The sequence below is a fragment of the Atractosteus spatula genome, chromosome 1 (genome assembly GCF_055471065.1).
Source record: "Atractosteus spatula isolate fAtrSpa1 chromosome 1, fAtrSpa1.hap1, whole genome shotgun sequence".
NCBI classification, from domain to species: Eukaryota; Metazoa; Chordata; class Actinopteri; order Semionotiformes; family Lepisosteidae; genus Atractosteus; species Atractosteus spatula.
The window spans coordinates 9,790,936-9,812,887 of NC_142706.1; the positions used below are offsets into that span (position 1 = coordinate 9,790,936).

Sequence of the window (21,952 nt, forward strand, 5' to 3'; positions counted from 1 at the left end):
ATAAATAAGGAAGTTTGTTTAAAATCTAAACATTTTTTTTCTATTGTTTGGTTCAGTTTCAGGGTTTGTTTTGAAATAGAAATTAGCAAAAGACATAAACACAGAACAAAGATTATTTGTACCCTAATAAATTGATCCACAAACCTAATCCAGGCCTTCTTTGGAGCATGGCTCTGCAGTTTCTTTTAGAATCTCTCTTCATAAAACTGTGCTTCTTTTTTCACATTAAAAACATCTCCTCTCCATTCATTTGTGACACCATGTTACAATTTTATTCTGCTAAACTTGTACTGTATCAATATATTTGAGCATCTAAATTCATTAGATGCTGTTTATCACCTCACAATAATCTTTATTGCAAGATTAAAGACATTCAGCAAAACCTTTCTGAGTATATCATTCTGATCACTTTTACTTTACCTCTTTTCGAAGTAGTAGGATATTGGTGTTGCACTACCTTCTAGAGACTTGCAGCTTAACATACTATAGATATATACAGTACAGTATATATAACTATCTCGATAATTAAGGAAATGAATAATACTTATCTCTCTCTCTGTTTCTCAAATTTGGATGACAAAACAGTGCAGATTTCTAATTCCACTTTTCATTTCTGAATTCTTCTTAGCAGCCATGGACACCTGCTGTATATAACAACTGATAAAACGTATCCATCCAGTTATCTCATGGATTGAAACTAAACTATTTTCAAGGGAAAATGAAATATAAGTGTAAAATATTTATCACCTCTGGCAGAAATTCTGCAATTCCTTTTTCATATTTTACTTAAGATTCCTATTAATATTTGTTGTTAATAATTAATATTTCCAACCAGTCTAACACATACTTAAATCTTGTAATTGAATTATGGAATACAAGACTCGCTAACACTGACTGTGAGCCTGTGTTGTATAAGATTATAAGAAGTACTGAGATCACTTCGTGTCTATATTCTCCAGCACAGCACTGCTGCATTTTTGTAATAATCGCTGTACTGTATGTAGGTAGTCAAAAAATCCTATTATGACTTATTCTGTGTTTTCAGCTTTGCATTTTTGTTTTGTTATACAGTATCTCTACTTACTATAACTCAAACCTGGAATCACTCCTTCCTTGTGATTCACTATTATGTGGAATGTCCCAATATTGATAATATTGCAATGTTTTCCATTTTTTGCTACTTAAAAAAGACACAAGTATTCACTGGATATCTTTACCAAATGTATTGACTCATGAATATTTTTAAATCCGAGGTAATATAAAATGGATGAAGGTTCTACTGCTCCAGCTCTTAAATTTAATTATAAATTAGAACATGAAGCAGATGGTGCTAAATTAGTTTTTTATATCCCTCAAGCCTGAAGTGATATTGTGTGCTTCCTTTAGGCGAGATGTTATTTCTATCCATTATTGGAGTCTTCTTTAGTTGTTCCACAAATATTTTGTGCAGTGTGTTTCACTTTTCTTACTCTTCTCAGCTCCCATGTGTGTTGGCTTGTGTTGTAATCTTTCTTAGTGTGATGAAGAAATCTCATATTTTTAGCTTTAGTGTTCACTGATTTCCTGTCACACAGGTGAGTTGATTCAATTTCACACCATATCCCTCACTTGTGAAGCTTCTTTCTGCTGAGCTGCCGTGACAGTAATTAGGGTGGAATACAGCGTTAGCATGGCACTGCTTGACCTAAATATCTTGAGGCACAGGCACCTGTAATACAGTATCTGACTTAATACAATCAGCACTCAGTCAGAATGTCAATGCAAGGGGGGGGGAATAAAAAACCCATTGAGTGGCTTCTTGCTTTTATTTTTATGGATTGTAATCAGTTCACTGTTTGTTTTTTTTTACTTCTTTTGCAGCATGGAGGAATGTGAAGCATTATGCACAAGAATGGCAATCATGGTGAATGGCCAATTTAAGTGCCTTGGAAGTATTCAGCACCTGAAGAGCAGGTCAGTCCTTCATTTTACTTAAGTTACCACAGGCTGGTTCCCTTTATTTCCGACTTATTTACCCTTACTCCACAAGCCATTTTCAGGTACTTACAGCTTCAGGCCTGGGATGTCAAAATTTGCCTCAGCACAAGGGGCTGATCCATGATTAATTTCAGGGCCCCAAAATGTATTTTGAAATGAGTCCAGACTGTACAAGAAAGTGATAAAGTGCATGAAGACAGCAAGTTTTCGTTTGCTAAAATGTTTGGCCAAGTGTTTTAAATTTAGTTACGATGAAGATTGTTACATACTTATGCCATTTATTTATTCCTGATACTACTTATTCAGTATATTTTGGGCATTTTGTAATTGTGTTTTATGTATGAGTGCACACATTGTTAATTGGAGTCTTTGACAGTTTAATTTAGTTTACCTGTTTACATGTAAAATGCTTTGGAAAGCATATGCTAAATGCGTATGCTTTTATCGGAAGGAAATTTTCATTATAAGCACTAAATTGGTCATTGCAATATACTAAATTCAGAGTATTTATTTAAATGTTCCCCTACAATTAAGGCTTGTAATACCATAATATATAATGGTATATAATGTAACACCATAATATAGTAAATAACATTTAACATCAATAAAAATTCTGAGCTGGAATATTTGTGAAAAAGCTTCTGAACATCATTCTAAACATCATTTAACATATATTACAATGCAATAATAATGGCATATAATTATAATTATACATAATATACTGTATATATTACAATATATCATAAGTAATATGATGGTAAAGTAATATGATCTTGGCAAAATTACACTCTTGTACTTCTAATAATTATATATTGCAAAGATACAGTACTTTTCATCCTGAGGTATCCCATAGTGCTTTACATCTAGGATGGGACCCATTTCGCCCATCTTGGTGACGAACAACAACCAGTCTTCACCAGCAACCCCACGACACAGCAGTCTAAAAATTAAAACAGGAGGCGTTTTTTTACACAAAGGTTAATAGGTTTGGAAGACGCTTTCCAGTCCTGTTGCCATATGTGATAGCCTGGTTTCTTTCTAGAAGTGGTTGGGTAGGATGAATTGGCTGCTAGCAATCAAACAAACTTAATGGGCTGAATGGCATCTTCTCATTTGTGACATGTCTCTAATTTATGGCTTTTGTACATTTTCCATACTGCAGAATATTTGTTCTTCCTTTTTTTTCTTCTCTTTGTGTGACTTTCTAGTGAGAAATGCAGTTATATCTCCTTTCTAGAGTTGTGTCACCTCTGCTGTTCCTACTTGTGATTTCTTCCTGTGATCTCACACCCTCAAAACAATGGTGAAACTAGAGCTTTTAAACACTGCTAATAAAAAAAACTACTTGAAAACTTGAGTAGACACATGACTGATTTTTAAGCTAGTTCAACCTCCTCGTATGTTGGTATGGTGAGTGTGTAATTAGAACAATTTATATTAATCAATACAAGATTTATTTAGTCAAACTCTGGTTCACAAGTACTGTACCTGCGTGAGCAAGAGAAAGTTCTTACTTTATTCTCACCCAATCTGTTGGTATCAGTTTGAGGAATTTCACATGGCAGGTACATTTTTTGCCCCTGCTCTCTGATCAATGTCAGGTTAAAATGTCCTCTGGTGAGTTATTTCAATGCAAGAAGGGTTGTTAAAACTGAAAAGAATCTCTTAAGTTTGATTTAAAGGATGCACTTAGAACCATACAGGTAGAACTATGGGAGTTTGGGTTGTGATGAAAAGAAAACGTTTTTTCTGATTTTTTGTGACATGCAATCAATGTGAATGGTTCAAATACTGTAGAAGGCATGTAAACAGGTGTCATATTGCTTTGATACGAGCTCAGTTATGTGTACGTACTGTATGAAAAGTAATTGCAGTTAGATATACAGTACAATGCAACATTTTCAGAAATACCTTTATAAATATTAATGTTATAAACACATGAATTAATATTATAAATATGAATTTTAAATTATTCATTCAAACTGTTAAATTAATAGGGCAGCACAGTGGTGCAGTGGTTAGCATTGCTGCCTCTCAGTGCTGGGACACTGGGATGAATAATGGGCCTGGGATTCCCTGGGTGGAGTTTGTATGTCCACTCCATGTTTGGCATGGGTTTTCGCTAGATGCTCTGGTTTCCTCCCACAGTCCATAAACATACCGGTAGTTTAATTGACTTGTGTAAATTGGCCCTGGTGTGTGCGGGTGTGCTTGTGTCTCTTTGCGATGGATTGGCGTCCCATCCAGTGTGTATCCTGCCTTGTGCCCAGTGCTTCCCAGTATAGGCCTCCTTAATAAATGATTTGTACATCTCTAGAAATATTTAATTTCTATGAGGTTAATCGCAATGTATAGAATTTACACAGAGGACTAAAATGCCAAGCTACTGTACATTTACAGATCAAAATCATTGCAGTCTCAGTACTTTTGACTTTACAATTTCACGTTTTAAATCTGCTGGCCAGTAGTCTATGAACACTAGCATTTGAATTCTATGATCATTCTGTAGCACATGGAAATTGTTTCTAAAAACCTAGAAATCATTATAATTAACCTATTATTGCTCTCGCTACCCCATTCAATCTGAGTAAATTGTAATCAGGTTTGAGTATTTATCTGCATCAGCATGCATAGGCTGCAAAGGAACAGGTGAAGGTTTATTCCATGAAAGGAAAAGATTCCATGAAAGTCGCTTTTTACACATTTACTACTTCTCTAGAAATAGTTCATTTTTTTACATTTTTAAAATAATTCCTATGTGACACAATACTTACAAGCTCCTGCATTTGGTATTAACAGCAAGTAATATAGTGCAGTACCTGGCACTTATGCAGTAGCTGACATTAACTATAAACGTTTAAATATCTTCAACTGATTAAAAAACAACAGGCTAGATGCATTCATTTAAAAGCCTTAAGGACATTTCAATTTAAAAATATTCACAATTCAATTGCATTACATTTGAGAAAATAAGACATAGGAAATAGAGACCTTTATTAGGAGGTTGTGTCTTTTAAATGATTCAGCAATCCCAAATGCTGTCTGCTCTATATTAGGGGGTTGCAAACTTTATGAGGTGCCAGAGTTCCACACTGCTGCTGTATTAGAGAAATTGCCAATCTCGACAAGTCATTACTTTCTTTGTGTTTTTTTTCCATTGCAATAACTGTCAGTGGAATAAATTTCATAACTAGAAGAACTGTCAAACAAATAGATTGCCTCTCAAGCAGTTTTTTAGATTTATTACTATTATCTATTACAACTACATAGTAAGCCAAGCACCGCAAAACTAAAGTTTTGGAGTTGAGGAATAATCGATTATAAAAGCTTGAATACCAAGCTTTAAATCAAATTGAACAAAGTCTTCTTTTGAATAATTAAAGAGAAAACCTTAGGAGGCTTGTTGAAATGTTTAGCTTTAAATGGAGTGTTTTAGTTTAATGGCATGGAATTGAAGTAACTTCTGTGCCAGTTCCAGACAGTGCAAATAAAGGGTTACTGAAAGTTCTGAGTCGCTGTCTTTTATCTTGTACTGTGTTAAATAAAAGGTTTTGATTTGTATGAAATCAAAGTCATTCCCTGTAGGAAGAAAAATATAGTTCTTCAAAACATCTGCAGACAGGTGGCAGGTACACCTTGCATAAATGCTTGTGTGTTATATGTACAGTATGTGCAGGTTTAATTTGGATTAGCTGGTGGGCTAAGGTTTTAGGGGAAGAGGAATTACTGTCTGAGACTTTATCCACATTGGACTACCATCCGCTTTTTCCTCATTCTCTAGGCCATAAAAAGATATTTCTAATATCTTATGTCTTCATTGAGAAGAAAGAAAGTCATGGAGAGAAGAATGCATTCCTCCTGTAGTGAGTAGATGAAAAACTGAACTGAGAGTAAAGTAGTGTCTCATAGCACCCTATATACTGTATGTGAAGGACTGAGTGTACTCTGAGATACAGTATATAAAATAGGAAAACTCAGGGTGTGAGTAAGTCTCGTTCAGAACCTGAAAGGTGTGCAGGCTGTTGTCATTAAAGATGTCACCAAGTGTATGAGCATTACTTTTTTGGACAGGATGGACAGGTAAAGAGCTAAGAAGATGACAGTAAGTAGGAGTTATTGAAAATTGCTAAAAGCATGTGAAAGTACTGGGAGCTGTCGAGATTTATTTTGAAAAATTGAATTCATTTGAAAAGAGGCAGGCCTGCCTTTGGGAGCAGAAAATCAAATATTCTGTTTAATTTTCTTTATTAAAGCTTCCCATATTGGACACCATGAAGCTGATGTCTCAGATTCCGGCTATGTCTTAAACTCCCTCAAGTGAAAAGTCTAACAGTACGATTTATAATTAGGTACAGCCAGGTGATGAAAACCTTTGGCATGCTGTAAAGTTGTCAGATAGATTTTTGGTTGTTTACCAGGGATGTTAATTAAAATATGGGTCCAACAGAAGTTAGGTAAAACTATAGAAAAGACAAAGGAAATAAAAAAACAAGACCAGGGGAGGTAGATATTTAATCTAAAGGAACAAGTAATACAGCAGGTTTATTCCATGATGAAAAGGAAAAGCCTTCTTAGAAGGCTCCACGGCTGAAACGTTGTGTTTTCTTTCTTCTCTTTTTAGCATGGAATAAACCTATTACTTGTTCTTTTGCAGCCTACACATGCTGACGCAGCTACCACCTAAGATATTTAATGTAGACATGTTACATGGAGGTAGCACAACCATATGCAGTACTTCAGATATAAAATGGGAAATGTTTGACTAGGCTACTAATGAAAAATACTTTTATTGTTTTTATTGCAATACATTATTTTTATCTTGTAGATATTGTAGTAAATTAATAAGTAACAGAATTTTATGTTATATTGTTAAAAGTGCAGTATATTTAAATCAAGGAATGTTACAGTATGTTAAAATTAAACAATGCAGAATATGCAGAATAGTTTTTATAATATTGGTTATCATATCATAACACAATATTGCTGCTCTGGAATCTGTCCTACACTGACAGGTTAAAAGAAAAAAAAAACATTTTAGTATTTAACAATGAAGGCTGTGAGTTGACTAGATCAAGTATTTAAAATCCTACAACTCATTTAACAAAATCAACATAACTTCATGAAATGGCTGGATGAGATCTTTGGATCACCTAACTACTAGCAACCAAATGCATGTGCTGAAAGCTGTAATCTCATTTGTAAACTGTGTAACCTTTCTTACAGTATGTAATGACGTTCTTTCTAAGATTTTTTGGACACCAAAACAGGACTTTTAAGATCCCCCTCCCCCCCTACACACACACACACAAAGAACAATAGAATAATGTATTCTAGACATTTTAATGTGATTGAAACTGGGATTATATATAATTTCATTCTGTAAGGTAGAGCATTTGATCAAATCTCATCAACTTGTACTCTGGAGTTGAGAAAATTGTATTTAATAGTCTGCTGGAAGCTAATACCCAAATTAGTAAAACCTGACAACTCTACAGTAGCTAAACTGGAATAAAAATTTGCAAAGAACCTGCCATAGCCATGGAATTCAGGGGCACAAAAATTAGTTTTGACCAATTTATTTCATATCACGTGTGTCAAGGTTATCAAATACTTTTTCTACCAGTTATTTTACCAGTTCCCACAGCAATTGGCACCCACCGAATCATCTCACAATCGCGTTTTTTTTTTCCACAAGGCCAGACAGAGCAATCTGACTACTGTTGGCTCCATCAAGCCAAGATGGTGATTTACTTGCTGTTATTGCCCACTCCTGCTGGTGTCCATTCAGGTATCGGCACACCAACTCCCTCTATCTTGTTCCCACTATCCCAAGCTTCTGCCACCGCCCTAGGCAGAGACTCTCTGAAGTGTACTTGTTTTCTTCTTGTCTCCAAGGACCATCACTCTAGCTGCTGTTCTGCGGAGTTGACCCAGAATTTGTCCGTATCCATTTAGTCATTGAAATCATACCGGACAGGCTGGCGTTTTACTTTCAATACATCAAGGCTGATTCCACCATTATCCCCATGGGTCTCTTTATTCTTATTACTCTCTTCATTTTTCTCACTCTGTAATTCCACCCATTCACCTACAACTACAGTATAAGCAAATTTGTTACCCAGAGTGGTTACAATTCCATATCCTGCACCACATCGAACGTCAGTCTAACCAAAGCCGTAGGCAAACAGCACCAGTAGGAAAAGGATACTTCTTCCAGGTCAGTGCAGTATCTTTCATAGCCCATCATGGAATCCCAGTCTCTACTAATGCCTAGATTTTTCCTCCAAAGTCCATTTTGCATATATACAAGCAGACTTGACCAAAAAAAAGCATTGGGGTTAATGGGTTCCTTTGATCTTTTGGGGGGGTCTTTTCAGACTTGTCCTTAAAGTCAGTCTGCTATTTTTTCTGCCAGCTGAATTACCCCAAGATATTAATATGCTATCACTGTAAATTCTGTTGTCTTGTTACATTTATTAGAAATTGACTGAACTACTGATAAGGAGTTTGGAAACAAACGTTTGAGAGGAGGTCAACCTTTTAATCTCGCCCATTCCATTCTTGTATGCATAAATGACTCACCTCCTAAGCGCCCTTTGCACACATGTTTTCTCTCACCCCTCCCTCCACCACATCTTCACCTTTGCAGCAGCTCCATGGCTCATTCCTCACAAGTCATCCAGGTGAGGAGCACCATGTTTTAATGCCCTATAAATTAGCCCTATAAATTCCATCTCATTAAATAGACTTTACCCAAACTACTGAATGACTTTTAGCATCTTAGCCCCTTTTAGCAGCATGAAAGTAAAAAAATATATATAGATCTCTGATTTCTTAAAACAATGTAAACAATAATACTAAATGATTCTTGTTCTATAATTTTATTCATTGGATAAATGCATTATTCAGTCGCCAAATTATCTTTAATTTTGCTGACACTGAGAATGCTTTCTAAGTTAGCATTAGTATTTCCTTTCAGTTTCCAGAATTAATGTTTCATGAGTTATATGTCTGTTAATGAAATTTAATTTAATTTAAGCTGTCTTCTTTTTTGCTGCTAAATTAAAGTATAATCTGCACGATGTTGGGAAGAATATGATATGCTGTTTACAAAGCATTGTGCTTTCCCGTGACTTTGAATTATTAAACTTTTTAAACAAATATTTCTATATTTACAAAAAACAAGGTTTTAGTAATGCAGATTGGGTCAATATCATTCTGAAATATAACACTCATCTTATTATGATGCCTGAAATTGCTCTACAATGCTAACTAAATTATTAAAATGACTGACTTTTGGTTCCATCAACTTAAAGAGAATGTCTTGCAGAGGATAGGTTCACTACTGGTTGATTTTAACACTTTATTTTCCTATAGAGTTTATACATTTTAAGTAAATAATTCCCAAGAAGATATTTCACATTTGCCTCGCAGTCTTTTAACTGCAAAAGACAGCTTTCATACCCATTTTTTGTTCATTCATCCACCCATGTTGTTTATTTATTTCCTTTATAATTATAATATTTCATTTGCTTGTTTATACTGCCATCTCTAGGATTTTCAGTATGTATTTTTCTGAAGGGCTATTGTATATACAGTATTTGAGCTTTACAGATCCCATTGTGTAACAAGATAAGTTAAACTGTATATACTTGTAATTTATCTAAGAAAGTCTTTTTAATGGGGCATAACAGCATGCTGTTTAATGGGGCAGCATTTAAGGGATGTTTGATCATTAAGTTCATGACTGGATTATTTTAAGGGCACATTTGTCCACATAGCATCCATCATTCAGTTCCTTAATTAATACCATAAGAAACTGGAATCAATCGATGTGAATTGGAATGCTTTCAGATGAAAAGTAATGTTAAGGACTGTAAGGCCTGTAGCTGAAAATAACCCATCACTAAAAGTAATGTATTTTGTTCTCAAAATACACAAGTATTTTGTGTATACTGTATCATATCCACATATTTGGAGATAGTGCAGACTAAAGCTTATGCAGGCATAGGTTTTTGAGAGTGATTATTTGGGGGTATAAAACCTTAATTCAATTTATTAATGAAATGTGGAATATTTTCTTATTATCCACATTTTACTTTAAACTGTTATACCGTTCTATAAAATAAATTGATTATCCACTTAAATATATATCCATGCCAAAAGGTAACTTTAGTATATGATTAGGTGTTATTATTAAAAAAAAATTATTCAATAACAAGAGTATGGGTTTGTGTCAAAGATATACTAACCTGTTTTGCACAGTATCTCAACGGGGATATAAATCCTGAAGTTCACAGAAAATGAAATTGTATTTTCTGAACTAAATAATAAAGGATTTGAATCAAAACTTTGGACTGGAAATAAATGCTTGTAGAAGAGCACAACATTGTAGGTTAAATATTGAATGTGGATCTGGCTGCTCAATATTCCATTGTCTTTGACTCCACAGGGGGTTTCAATAACAGCAGGCATCAGGGAGTCGAGTTTTTGATCTGTTAGTCTTCCGGTCTTATCAAAGATGAGCAGGTCTGACTATGGGTTAGCTGGTGGAAAATTCACCTCAGATCCTTTTTGCCCCACTCCCCTGGGGTAAATAGGTGGTTTTGTTTGACCTTTGAATTTCTAGTTCAAGAAATCCAAACTGTATACTTCCTGTGCAACACACCATCAGATTGTATCTCAAAAATTACTGCAGAGCAAAATGACATAAATGTTTTTTTTTTGTCACTGCATTATCTTTTTTTTCTTTTTGAATCTTTAAATTTTCAGTTGAAATGTTCTAGATATTTCAAAACAAAACCTGTTGAAGTCAGCTCAGAGGTCATCTGATTTTATTATTTTGTGCAGCTAATGTGCTATATTTTGTACAAATCACTTAACACATTTTCCAGATAATGATACATTCTTTTAACTCTGATTGATTATCCACATTGCCTAGCAACTTAGTTTAAATGTGTGGTTCAGTAAATTTCACACAAAGCAAACTTTAATACCCTTCTGTTGCATGCTTGCTGTTACTGATTTTCACAGTGAGTAAAGATTTTGATTAAATGAGCAAAAATATTGTTCAACAGCTGCAGGATCCAAGTCATGTTTAGAGACAGAAATACACCATTTACAAACACCAGAAGACTTTTATCAAGATATTAATGCAACAATGTAGATTTTAATTAAAAAGATATAAAGAAAAAAAGCATACTTGTAGATGATTAGGTTTCAAATTAATTATTGAAAAGCCCCCTTATTCCCTTGTAAAATGGACTTAAAACTGCATTTAATAAACTGCAGTACTAAAACCTTGTTTTTTGTAAAAGTTTAAAAGTTTATAAGAACATTTTCCATACTTCCATACATATTGAAGCAGAATGACAGGAAGGAGAGAAGAGATGGGTCTTTATATTAAAAACATGTCAAGGATAAAAACATACAACACAAAAACTGTAATAGTAGGGAAAATGCAGCTCAAAGGCCTTGTCATTGAGGCATTTAAAAGAAGACTTTCAATGGAACCCAAAGCACTACAGTTTTCACTGCTTAGTCCAATGCAAAGACAGAAAATATTCTGAATGATGCACTATTATATTATAAAAAAGCAAGAATGTCTTTTTTGAATTGGAACGACTGTCAAAGTACACAAATGTACTTTTAGGTTAAAGAGGATTCTGCAAAAGTTGAAAAAAAAAGATTTTGTGCTTGTGAAGATTGATGAGTGTGATTTCCAAGGTTGTCACTTGTTTGCCTTAAATAGTTATAACCAGTTTTAAAATAATTTTAATTTAATTTTAATTTTAAGTTTAAGTTAAATGATGGTTAAAATAAAGAAATCAGACAATAACTGGTTAGTCTAACGTCGCAGAGACAAATAACTGTTCAGGCCAAAGCTTTGAAGCATTACTAACCTAAGAGATACTGTATGTCTTTTTTCTTTGGAGGAGTGTGCTTCACTTACATACTGTATGTGGCTTCTGAGCTGTGCTAAGAAAAAACAGTATTACTATTATGGTGTAGGGTTTATGTGCATTTACTTCTTACTTCCCACATTGGACTTTTTCTTGAGTAAATATTACATTAAATAACTAATTTAGCATAAACCAAAGGGTCATCAGACTGCTAATGACAAAATAACAAGGCAAAGTACAGTAGCTTATTTCTCTATACACTAGGCTAACGTAACTTCAGAAAACACAGAAGGGGAATTACAGAACGGTGTACCATGTGGAGGGCTTTGCCTGAAGTGCAAAGGCATGAAGTCTGTGTTTTATGAGACAGGTTTTAGTCAGACAGTCCTTTCAAACATAGTAGTAATTAAAAGTCTTAAATTAATAGTCTATATGTAGTAGGTGAAAAGAAAATCAGACGTCAATTGGATCTTAAGGAATTGGGAAATTTCAGTCTAGATCTCTGAATTATTATTTCAGAAGATTATTGCTTATTGCCTCCTCCTTTTAATCATGCCAAGCTGTAAGTCCAGTTTCTCCATTGGCTCCCTGGTAGCTGCATGCATCCACTGCATGTAGTGTGTTCTTGCTTACCGCACTACAACCACTACTGTATATCCCAGTTTACCTCAAGTCCTTCCTCTTTCCCACTACCCCACTGCAGCCTGTCTGCTCCTGTTCTTCTCCTGTCCCTCCGCTCTGTTTCTCCATCTCCAGGGCCTGTTCACCCTGGCACCAGAATGGTGAAATAAACTACACATTGAATCAGAACCAGTCACTGAGCACATTGTAGAGATAACATCCGCTTAAACATCCGCTTAAATGGCACCTGCGATCTCTCGCACTGTCATGAACTTTTACCGTTAAGCAACAATGCGCTTCTGTAATTAATTATTCCTGACCTACAAGCTGTTTTTTGCTACTAGACAAACATTGTTTGCCTTTCAGCATTCTCCCTGTGTTCACCTGGGTTATCTCTGGGTGTTCTGGTTTCCTCCCACAGTTCAATGACACACTGGGAAAACTTTGGGAAAACTGTACTGAATGTACTGTACTGTATGTGTTTGTCTGTGTATGCCCCATCTTTGCCCTATCTGGGTGTATTCTGTACCCATTGTTTGCTGGGATAGGCTCCAGCTACTCTCCAATCCTGTATTGGATAAAATAACTAGAAAATGACTAGAAAATTCATACAACTGTAATGTTGAAGCATCTCCATTCAATTGCCAACAGCAGCATCAGTACATTTAGAAATATTTAGTTCAAATATTTGTCTTGATTATTTTCAGAAGCAGCATTTAATGTCACAAAACCAAATAACAGGAGAGTATCTCCTCACAAATTAATTTTAAAAAATACCATGCATGTACATTATTGTTTTCTTAAAAATGGAAATTGGTGGGTAATATGACAGTAATTCAGAAACTGTGCTCCAGTTAAGAGCGTCATTGATTGATGGCGTTGAGATGCGTGTTTCATCTGCTCTATCTGTTCCAGATTTGGAGATGGATACACTGTGACTGTCAGAGTGGGTGGATCTTTCCCAGTACTGAAGCCAGTGGAAGACTTCATGCGAGACACTTTCCCAGGCAGCACGCTGAAAGAAAAGCACCACAACAACCTGCAATACCAGCTTCCCTGTCTTCAGAATGCCCTTTCCAAGATCTTCAGTGAACTCACTAGACACAGGGAGAGTCTGGCCATCGAGGATTACTCTGTGTCTCAGACCACTCTTGACCAGGTGCGGCCTTTCTCATATAGCTGAACTTTACTCAGACTTACTATACTACTGTATACGTAGTATAGTAAGTCTATATACGTAGTATAGTAAGTACTACTGTATACGTCCCCTTAATAATCAGGATCCTTACTGTCCCACACTAACAGCTACCCAGCTTAAAAGGATTTTTTTTTGGTTGGTAATTGTTCATATTGACACACATTTACATTTTCAAAATGGTCGGGAGGGTCACTATCTACTTATCTGTTTACAACACATGTAAACAGGCATGTGTAGTTTATTAAATGTAATTAAACAAAGGGATTTTGAAAGTAAATCTTTTTTTCTTAACTGTACTAGTCAGTTTTAATTTTGGAAGAACTAAGGTATGATCTGCAGCAGCAGGTGACAAGAAGTCATTGGTTAAGTGTAAAAGCTCCACCAACAGCTGAAGTAAGGATGCACAAAACATCCAAAATAATGAAAGAGAGACATTGACACATACTGCAGGTTTTGAACATCTTTTTTTCGGCGTTTTTTTGGTCAGTATCTTCAACAGTGTTCTGATGTTTCCGAGTTTAGGTGAGCTCAGTAATGTCACAAAGGCCAGCTCATCTGTATTTCAACAACTTTAAACCTGCAAATACTGAAAATATTCACCTTCATATCTGGGGTTATTTTCCACTCTTTCACGCCAATGTGTGTATACACCCTTTCTAACCTTGGGTACAGAAAAATGGCTGCTGGTCTGCCTGTACTACTTTCGTCTCCACTTCTTTGCATCAACAGCCGCTGTACCTGGATCTGCTCTGCAGCTCCCCTTACAAATTGGAAGAATGCATGTGTAACCGGGGATCACTTGTGTTTTTGCAGGTGTTTGTCAACTTTGCTAAACACCAGCATGAGGAAGAAGACCCCCGAGTGTACATCAACCCTGTGGATGTGACATCAGATGAGGTGCCCATGCAGCCTCTGAAAAACCTCCTTTCATCGGTGAATGTTTGATTCACAGGATGCAGTGGTGTTCCCTTCAAGAAAGAATCCTTCCACTCTAATTTATACTATTATAGCTGTGAACTTTAATGGCACTTCTGTAAACTGATAATGTAAAGATTTCAGATATGAAAAACGTAGCTTTATGTCTTCTTTATTTTTCAAAATCATAAATTAAATTCTATTTGCATACTAACAACAGCAGAAAAAACATATTTTTAATTCTCATTTCATGATGTTTTGGTAACGGCTTCTGCTTCTCAGAATACGTATACAGTACATATAGTACTGTACACATTCCTCAGCACATAGAATATGCTATGATTAATTTTGATGAATGCAGCTTAATTAAATGATTGTGAATATGCAACAGATTTAACTCAAGGAAGGATTTTTCAAACAAAAAAATGTGCAAACACATTTTGTAGGTTTTTTTGTGTTTTTATTTCTTCTGTCATCAGCTTGGAAAGTGAACAGATATACAATAAGACCTCAGACTTTAAAATATGATGTCTAACATTATTTAGATATTTCAGATATTGTTTATTTTGTTACATCTCGTTTTAATTTACTTTATAATCACCACTGAAATAACACCCTGATTGTAATTATATGTCTATTATAAGTTTTTTATCATCAAATGGAAAGCCAATCTAGAAGAGCTACAAACAGTAGAGTAAAGACACAAAGACTGAGCATTCAACATTGAGAAGGTCCTAGGAGAGTTTCAGTGGAGTCACCCAACAAAGACATACAGTAGTATAATATTTCTTATACAGTATCTACTGATTAAAGATGATAAAAACATTTATGGGCCCAGAGAAAAATAGTTTATATTTATATCAAAATATATATAATTAAACAACATTATCATAAAGTTTTTTTTTCAACAGTTCAGCTGTTTATTTTGAGGTTTCTGTGCCTTCAGAAATCTGAAGAATTGCTCAGGGAACTCTGCACTGATAAATATGATTTTTCCTAAATGCATTTTACTTCACTTTATAAGAACAAATTAGCAAATATATTAGCTGAGAATGTTGTGTACTGCACTTTATTTCCTTTTCATAGCATGGATAGTAATATGGTGATGCAGTGGTTAGCACTGTTGCCTAGCAGCACTGGGGCCCTGGGTTCAATCCCTCAGGTGTCAACTGCATGAAGTTTGTATGTTTTCCCTGGTGCTCCGGTTTCCTCCCACAGGCCAAAGACATAACCGTAGATAAGTTAGCTTCTAGGAAAATGGGCCCTGATGTGACTGTGTGCATGTTTGTATCTTTGTATAACCTGTGATGGACAGGGCATTCTGTCTTCTGCCGATAGCTTGACAGGATAGGCTCTGACTTCCCTTGACCTTGTAGTGGATAAATGGATGGATAGGACTGCAGTGTCATTCAGTTGCCCTCTCTTTTGAAATCTCATTGAAGGGGTTTTACAATGGTGCAATAAAACATGTTTCACCATAAGCGTGAACAGATCCAAATTATTTCTGAGTTTGATTAATATTCACTTCATCATCGGTCTTTTTTACAAATAAAACACATAACAAACCTTAAAGGGTAGTTTATTTGTGCTGCAGTTTCCTTTTACGTATGGTAATTACCCATTTAATATTTCGTTGTACTTTTACAATATTTACCAAACTGTCTTCTGCGATTATTTACTTCTGAAAATGATCCCTTAAGGCTAAATGTGAAGAAATTAGATGTTTATAAGGTCACACCGTGTCCAGTGTAAAATACTACACTAGAAGGATTCAGAAAAATGTTGACTTGTTTCCCCATTTTAGCAAAGCTGTTTGTGACTATTTATTCCTTTTGTGACAGCCTTTTTGTGGCAAAAAATAAATTGCATTTGTTTTGCACATAACTTTATGCAATGATGACAAATGATTAAACATTCTAACAACACTTTATGTGAGAAGTTTTTTTTAAGTTTGAATTTATGTCTGTAGGAGTTCATTTGGCTTGTTCAATAATACAGTAGCTTGGCTTCACTGAGAAATGTAGGACCCTTGCTTTCATCACAGCATAAAGACAATTCACTTTTCTTTTTCAGCTCTAAAATTTCACATATATTTTTGTCTTCTTCACAGGTGCGGTACCACCTATATCAATATTTAATGAAAAAAAGCATTTTGTAATTAACTGGCTTCTAAAACAAGCCTTAGAGCTAAAGCCTTGTGCACATCACATGAACCATGAACTTATTCAGTAAAAAGAAAACTGTGTATTTGACCAAATAATGTGGTTTCCTCCTCTGTCTAATGAAAGTACAGTGGATTTGGAAAGATACAGTACAAAAGCTGATGCAACACCATTGATTCCTTCATTCTTTGGTGCATAAGAAGAAGCAAGGTTAAAAACAAAATGTCATTCAGGCCACAACGGCCTTCATCAGTCTGCATTATTACAGTATATCTGTATTTACATCATTGAATAGTCCATTTAACAGCTTAGTGCATTTAATTGGTGCGAACTACAATAAAAAAATTAATTTTCATTCATTATACATTTTCTATTAATCATGCGCCTTTATTACCATTTTTTTAAAAATGTGTTTTCAATTGCCATATCTTCTGAAAAACAGTTATAGGTACCTTGGGTTATGATTGTCAGAGCATGATAACCAGATAATTTTGGGACAATTACAGATGTAAGTTATTCAACTGGTTTAAATGACTTAATCTGAAAATAGTTTAATCCAAAATCTCTATCCAGTCCCTTCAGATTTAGACCTTCCAGAATATAAATCCTAAAGCTTTCATGGTGCAAAAGCACTATTTTCTTTTTCTTTTTAGCACCTTAAACCCTCATCATAATTCTGTCCATAACCATAAATCCAAGAGCAGAAGTGATAATATTTGTTTCCTTAGAGCATCTTCCAACAAGTAAATTTACTGCCCCCTGTCATATTATGCCCATATTCAGACTGAACATTCCTGGGCCTTCTAGTTTCACTAGTATAAATCACTCCACATGGACATTTAAGCAAATGTATCTAAACCACATTCAAAAGCTTTTAATCAAAATATTTGAATACAGAATAAGAATGATTTAAAACATCTGTTTTCTAAAATTCTATTTCTAAAAATCTGTTTCTAAAATAGATCTACAATCTGCAGGACTTTAGTGCAATAATATGTTCCGTTGTTTAATAAGCAGTAGGGACGGGCTGGAGTCACATGGAGACCAGATTCCAATGCCTCAGGGTGATTAAAAATTAGAACTTTTCATTTGAATCAAAGTTCTTTCAAAGTAGAACTATTCATTTGAATAGATGCAGCCACACAACAGATCCCGAAGCGCACTATTGAACATTTACTTTATTCATTATTTTGGAATAATGTGCCAGTCTTTATTTATTCTTTAAAGAAATGTAATATTTTTTGTGAAAATGGCATTTACTACTAATGCTTCTTCACTCACTCAGTTCTTTTCAAAGCCTCCCTTATAGTATTTATAGTACTGCACATGGTGTCCACAAGTTTATTCATCAAAAAAGACTCTGGTCTGATACAGCATTTACAGATTTACATACTGTAAATGTCTATTCATGAGAGTAACCCTCCAAAGTTATTTAATTCTTAATAACATGAAAAGTGCCTTTGAAAGAAGAGAAAGGACTTTTTTCATGTTCATTAATCAAGATCCAGTTCCTTCTACTAATTCCATAAATACAGTAGTATTAGGCCTGTTGATGGGAATGTAATCCATTCTACTAGAATTATTTTCATTAAAAACAGTATTTTCTATTCAAAGAGTGTTTTTTGCATACCTAGTAGCTCACAGCTGTTATCACTTTTAGATTAAAAAAAAAAACTTTCAGCTATTATTTTTCTTTGCACATTTCAGTGGTTCTAATGTTTTAATTCAAAGAAAATTAGACCAAGGAAATCCTACACATCTGTTAAATGAAATCTGTATTCAAAACCGACGAAGTCAAATAAGTTGTAAATGCTACATTTTACAAACTTGGTGCCTTTTTAAAGATAATGAAAAATTGAAACACATCTACAAACTGGTCTTGCACCTCTTTTTTGTATCTGTTTCACTGAAGACAGTGAAAATGGAAAATTACCTTAGAAGAAGTACAGATTGTAAATGATTCTTGAAATTACTAGTGCAGAATATACAGTACAGTATATATGAGGTTTGGACACAACCAAGAAATGTACTTTTATCTGTCAGATAATGGCCCTTTGGGTCTTGAAAATGATAGAGAAGCATCAGAAATATGTTTATTCAACAAACCAAACTCTACTTTTGGTTGATTATCTTTAAATTGTCATGCTTCTGATACATAGTAAAATTTAAAGACAAGGCATACTGTATAACTAGATATGCAAATATTCAACAGAATGAATATATCAATTTGTTAAACTTGTGTGATCGAAATCATTCAGCATTCTGAGTTTTTTTTTAAATAGGCCATGTATTCAAATGACAGCAACAGAGCACTATATGCCTGGTGTTTGCTTTGCAGTGGTCCTGTTGCGTCAGGGAAATCAAGTGTTGTGGGAGTATCATGCTCCAGGAGTCCATTCATCATCCATCTCTCTTACTCAACCAGTCGCCCCAGCTCACTACGTCATTGCTATTTCTGCCATATTTACTGTACCTTGTTCCTTATCATCGGCTGTCAGCAGAATTTCTCCAGCTCAAAACCTTCAGCAATTTAACTCACATTGTGTGTTCTCTGTATTAAAGTCAGGAAATTGCAAATTACAGTCCATCTGTGTTCTGCTTTCATTATGGTGATGATTTATTTCCTGTAAAGAATTCTACAGTATGAACGGAATCACCGCCATCCTCTGGCATGAGCTGTTCTTCATCTGCTTCAGGTACTTGTTATGCGTCTTCCTTGCCCACAGCATCATTTGAATAGATACCATTATAGCAAAAACTGCGACTGAAAAATAAAATGTGCGGATATTTACACCGTTATCATCAGTAATGGCTTTTCTCTAATGTGTCCAAGAAAATTGTCTCACCTGGAACTGTTTGAGTCATAACAGCTAAACTTAGCCAAGCTCCAATCTGAAGATAAAACAGAGTGAATTAATGACATCATAATTCACATATCCCTGTCGTTGTCCTTGCCTGATTAGATAGAATTGGAATCTCAAAAGTAGCTCAGCAAATACACTTCTCATCCTAGAATGTGACTCTGTTCCCTTACATTAATTTTGATCATTTTTATTTTAGATGGCTACATTAATAAGTGGAGCAAATCTGTATTTCAATGTCATTTTTTTCATTGTTCTCAAAGGGCAAACACAAGTCTGTGACAGCACTCTTTCATTAAATACACACTAAATGTTTGTACAGTTAATATAGAACCTCTTCCTTTTCCTTTTTGTTGTAGTAATTCTTTATGAATTTGCATTCCTGTGATGAGTAACACTAAATATCTGCAGTTTATGATAATGTCTGGTGAGCCTGGGGTATCATCTAAACGGGTCAAAACCATAATGATTATCTGCTGAGCTGAGGTGACAGTCTTTGCTGCAGTCTGGTGAACAACAAAAATTCATTTCTATACTCCATGGGGTTAGGAAACTAAAACTGGTCTTGGCTGATTAGTCTTTGTCTCACGAATAACTGAGAGAGACTGGGGTCAATTCACCAAGGCTCAATGATGTCAGAACAGTGACATACTGTGGTGAATGGCAGACAGTAGAAGACCTCGGACCTTCTTTGTTTACTTTTCAACAGTGAGGAAACAAGAGTTCCAAATGAGAAACTGAAGTGAAAATAAAAAAGCCTATTGAGCAAAATCAAAAAGCTGAACAAAAGTTTTAGCTTTTTGTTTCTGGGTGATGTTCTGAGGTGGGAACTGAGTTTCCCCTCTTTGAATTCATAACAAACACCAGATGGTACATACAATTATTCTTAATACTTCTGCTCTCCAAAAGATTTAAACATTCACATAAACATTACCTCATAAGTGTACTGTGGACAGTGTACCAACTTGAAGAGCCACGTGAAGGGATTGGAAGTAGATCTTGGAAAATGTGATTTGTTTCCTTGTCACAAGATAAAAAATAAAAATGAGAAAAAAGAAACTGAAGTAAGCTAAAGAATCGGAACAGTAAAATATTTCTTTGCTTATTATCACAAATTACAATCAAATGTGTTGCATTCTGCTATGATTATGATAAGTCAATTTATGACTGGTGTACACACCTGTGCTACTGTATATAGGGAATTTACAGCCTAACCAACTTGTTGGATGCATTATACAGTATATTGCAATGCTTTCAGTTCTGTTACACTCACACTTGATTGCTTTGAATAACAATATGGTTCTAAAAAGGATATGACCATTTCACACAAAGAGAAAAGATGCAAGTGTCCCATTACAGATCTATGTATTTTTCTATACAGTATTTTAGAAATACTATACTGTTTTTTTAAGAAATACTAAGAGAAACATTCCTAAGAAGTTATTGTGAAATTACGTAACTATTTTTAAAAGATTTGTCTTAAATTATTTTTAAAAACTGTTTCAGTATTTTACACTGGGTTAAAACATATTCCATTTAATATTTTAAAATATGTTTTTACTTACCTGCCTGGTTGTGCTGGGCTAAAACAATATTGATACAGAAGTTTCCAGCTTCACAAAACTAAAATAAATAAAACAGAAATTTTAAGTGTTGACTAATGTTCTTATGTTCTGGAGCTTGATGGTTTTTTGCTATGCAGATGAATCCATCTGAAATAGTACATTTCAAGTAGGGTACTAAAGAGATTCATTGTGCCTTCTATAAAATCATATTAGAAATAACATTTTACAGGATTTTTGATGTCTTGCTGTTTGCTCTTTTATATATTATTCAGAAATAATCGCCAGAACTACATACACTATATTGTCCATGGTAAAATTACATATTGGAAAATATGATATAAACAGTTATAGACTTTTTTAGATGTTAATTAGACTATTTGAATGTTTTCTGCAATTCAGCCTTCATAATGACAGAATAATATCCAGATGGCTACGCCTGCTGCAAAATAATTGAGTTTGTATTTCCAGTGATATTTCATTAACCTGGGATTAGTTTGTGGTTAGCATCACTTTCTTGGAGCCTATCCAGTAACAACAAAGCTCTCGCTCCTGTAATTCTGCCAGCATTAGGGTCTTGTTCTATCTGCACATCTTGAGATTGGCCCTCTCATTCTAACTTCTGAAGGGCTGTCGTCCTACAGTATCTAATTTTTAAGTAGGATTGAATTGATCTCACATGAATTCTTACTTTCCATACAACTAAGGAGTCCCCCCAGAGACAAAGGCACATACCCATACAGCACATATACAC

The 21,952-nt window shown here is 34.7% G+C and overlaps 2 protein-coding genes across 4 annotated transcripts in view; one reads left to right on the forward strand and one right to left on the reverse strand.

Moving 5' to 3' along the window:
• LOC148840567 (phospholipid-transporting ATPase ABCA1) overlaps positions 1 to 14,662 on the forward strand; it is a 300,212-nt gene extending 285,550 nt beyond the window's left edge. The window contains exons 47-49 of the mRNA XM_088932095.1: positions 1,861 to 1,953; positions 13,416 to 13,659; positions 14,512 to 14,662. Of these exons, the coding sequence (XP_088788221.1) occupies positions 1,861 to 1,953; positions 13,416 to 13,659; positions 14,512 to 14,643 (469 nt within the window). The 3' untranslated portion in view covers positions 14,644 to 14,662. The remainder of the gene's footprint in view (positions 1 to 1,860; positions 1,954 to 13,415; positions 13,660 to 14,511) is intronic.
• A 2,276-nt stretch (positions 14,663 to 16,938) lies between these two features.
• Positions 16,939 to 21,952, reverse strand: part of LOC148840568 (trans-2,3-enoyl-CoA reductase-like) — a 58,688-nt gene continuing 53,674 nt past the window's right edge. For all 3 annotated transcript variants that reach the window (XM_088919809.1, XM_088919810.1, XM_088919808.1), the window contains exons 9-12: positions 21,202 to 21,259; positions 20,571 to 20,656; positions 19,622 to 19,667; positions 16,939 to 19,539 (exon numbers count right to left, since the gene is read on the reverse strand). In XM_088919809.1, coding sequence (XP_088775935.1) covers positions 19,412 to 19,539; positions 19,622 to 19,667; positions 20,571 to 20,656; positions 21,202 to 21,259 — 318 coding nt within the window. In that variant the 3' untranslated portion in view covers positions 16,939 to 19,411. The remainder of the gene's footprint in view (positions 19,540 to 19,621; positions 19,668 to 20,570; positions 20,657 to 21,201; positions 21,260 to 21,952) is intronic.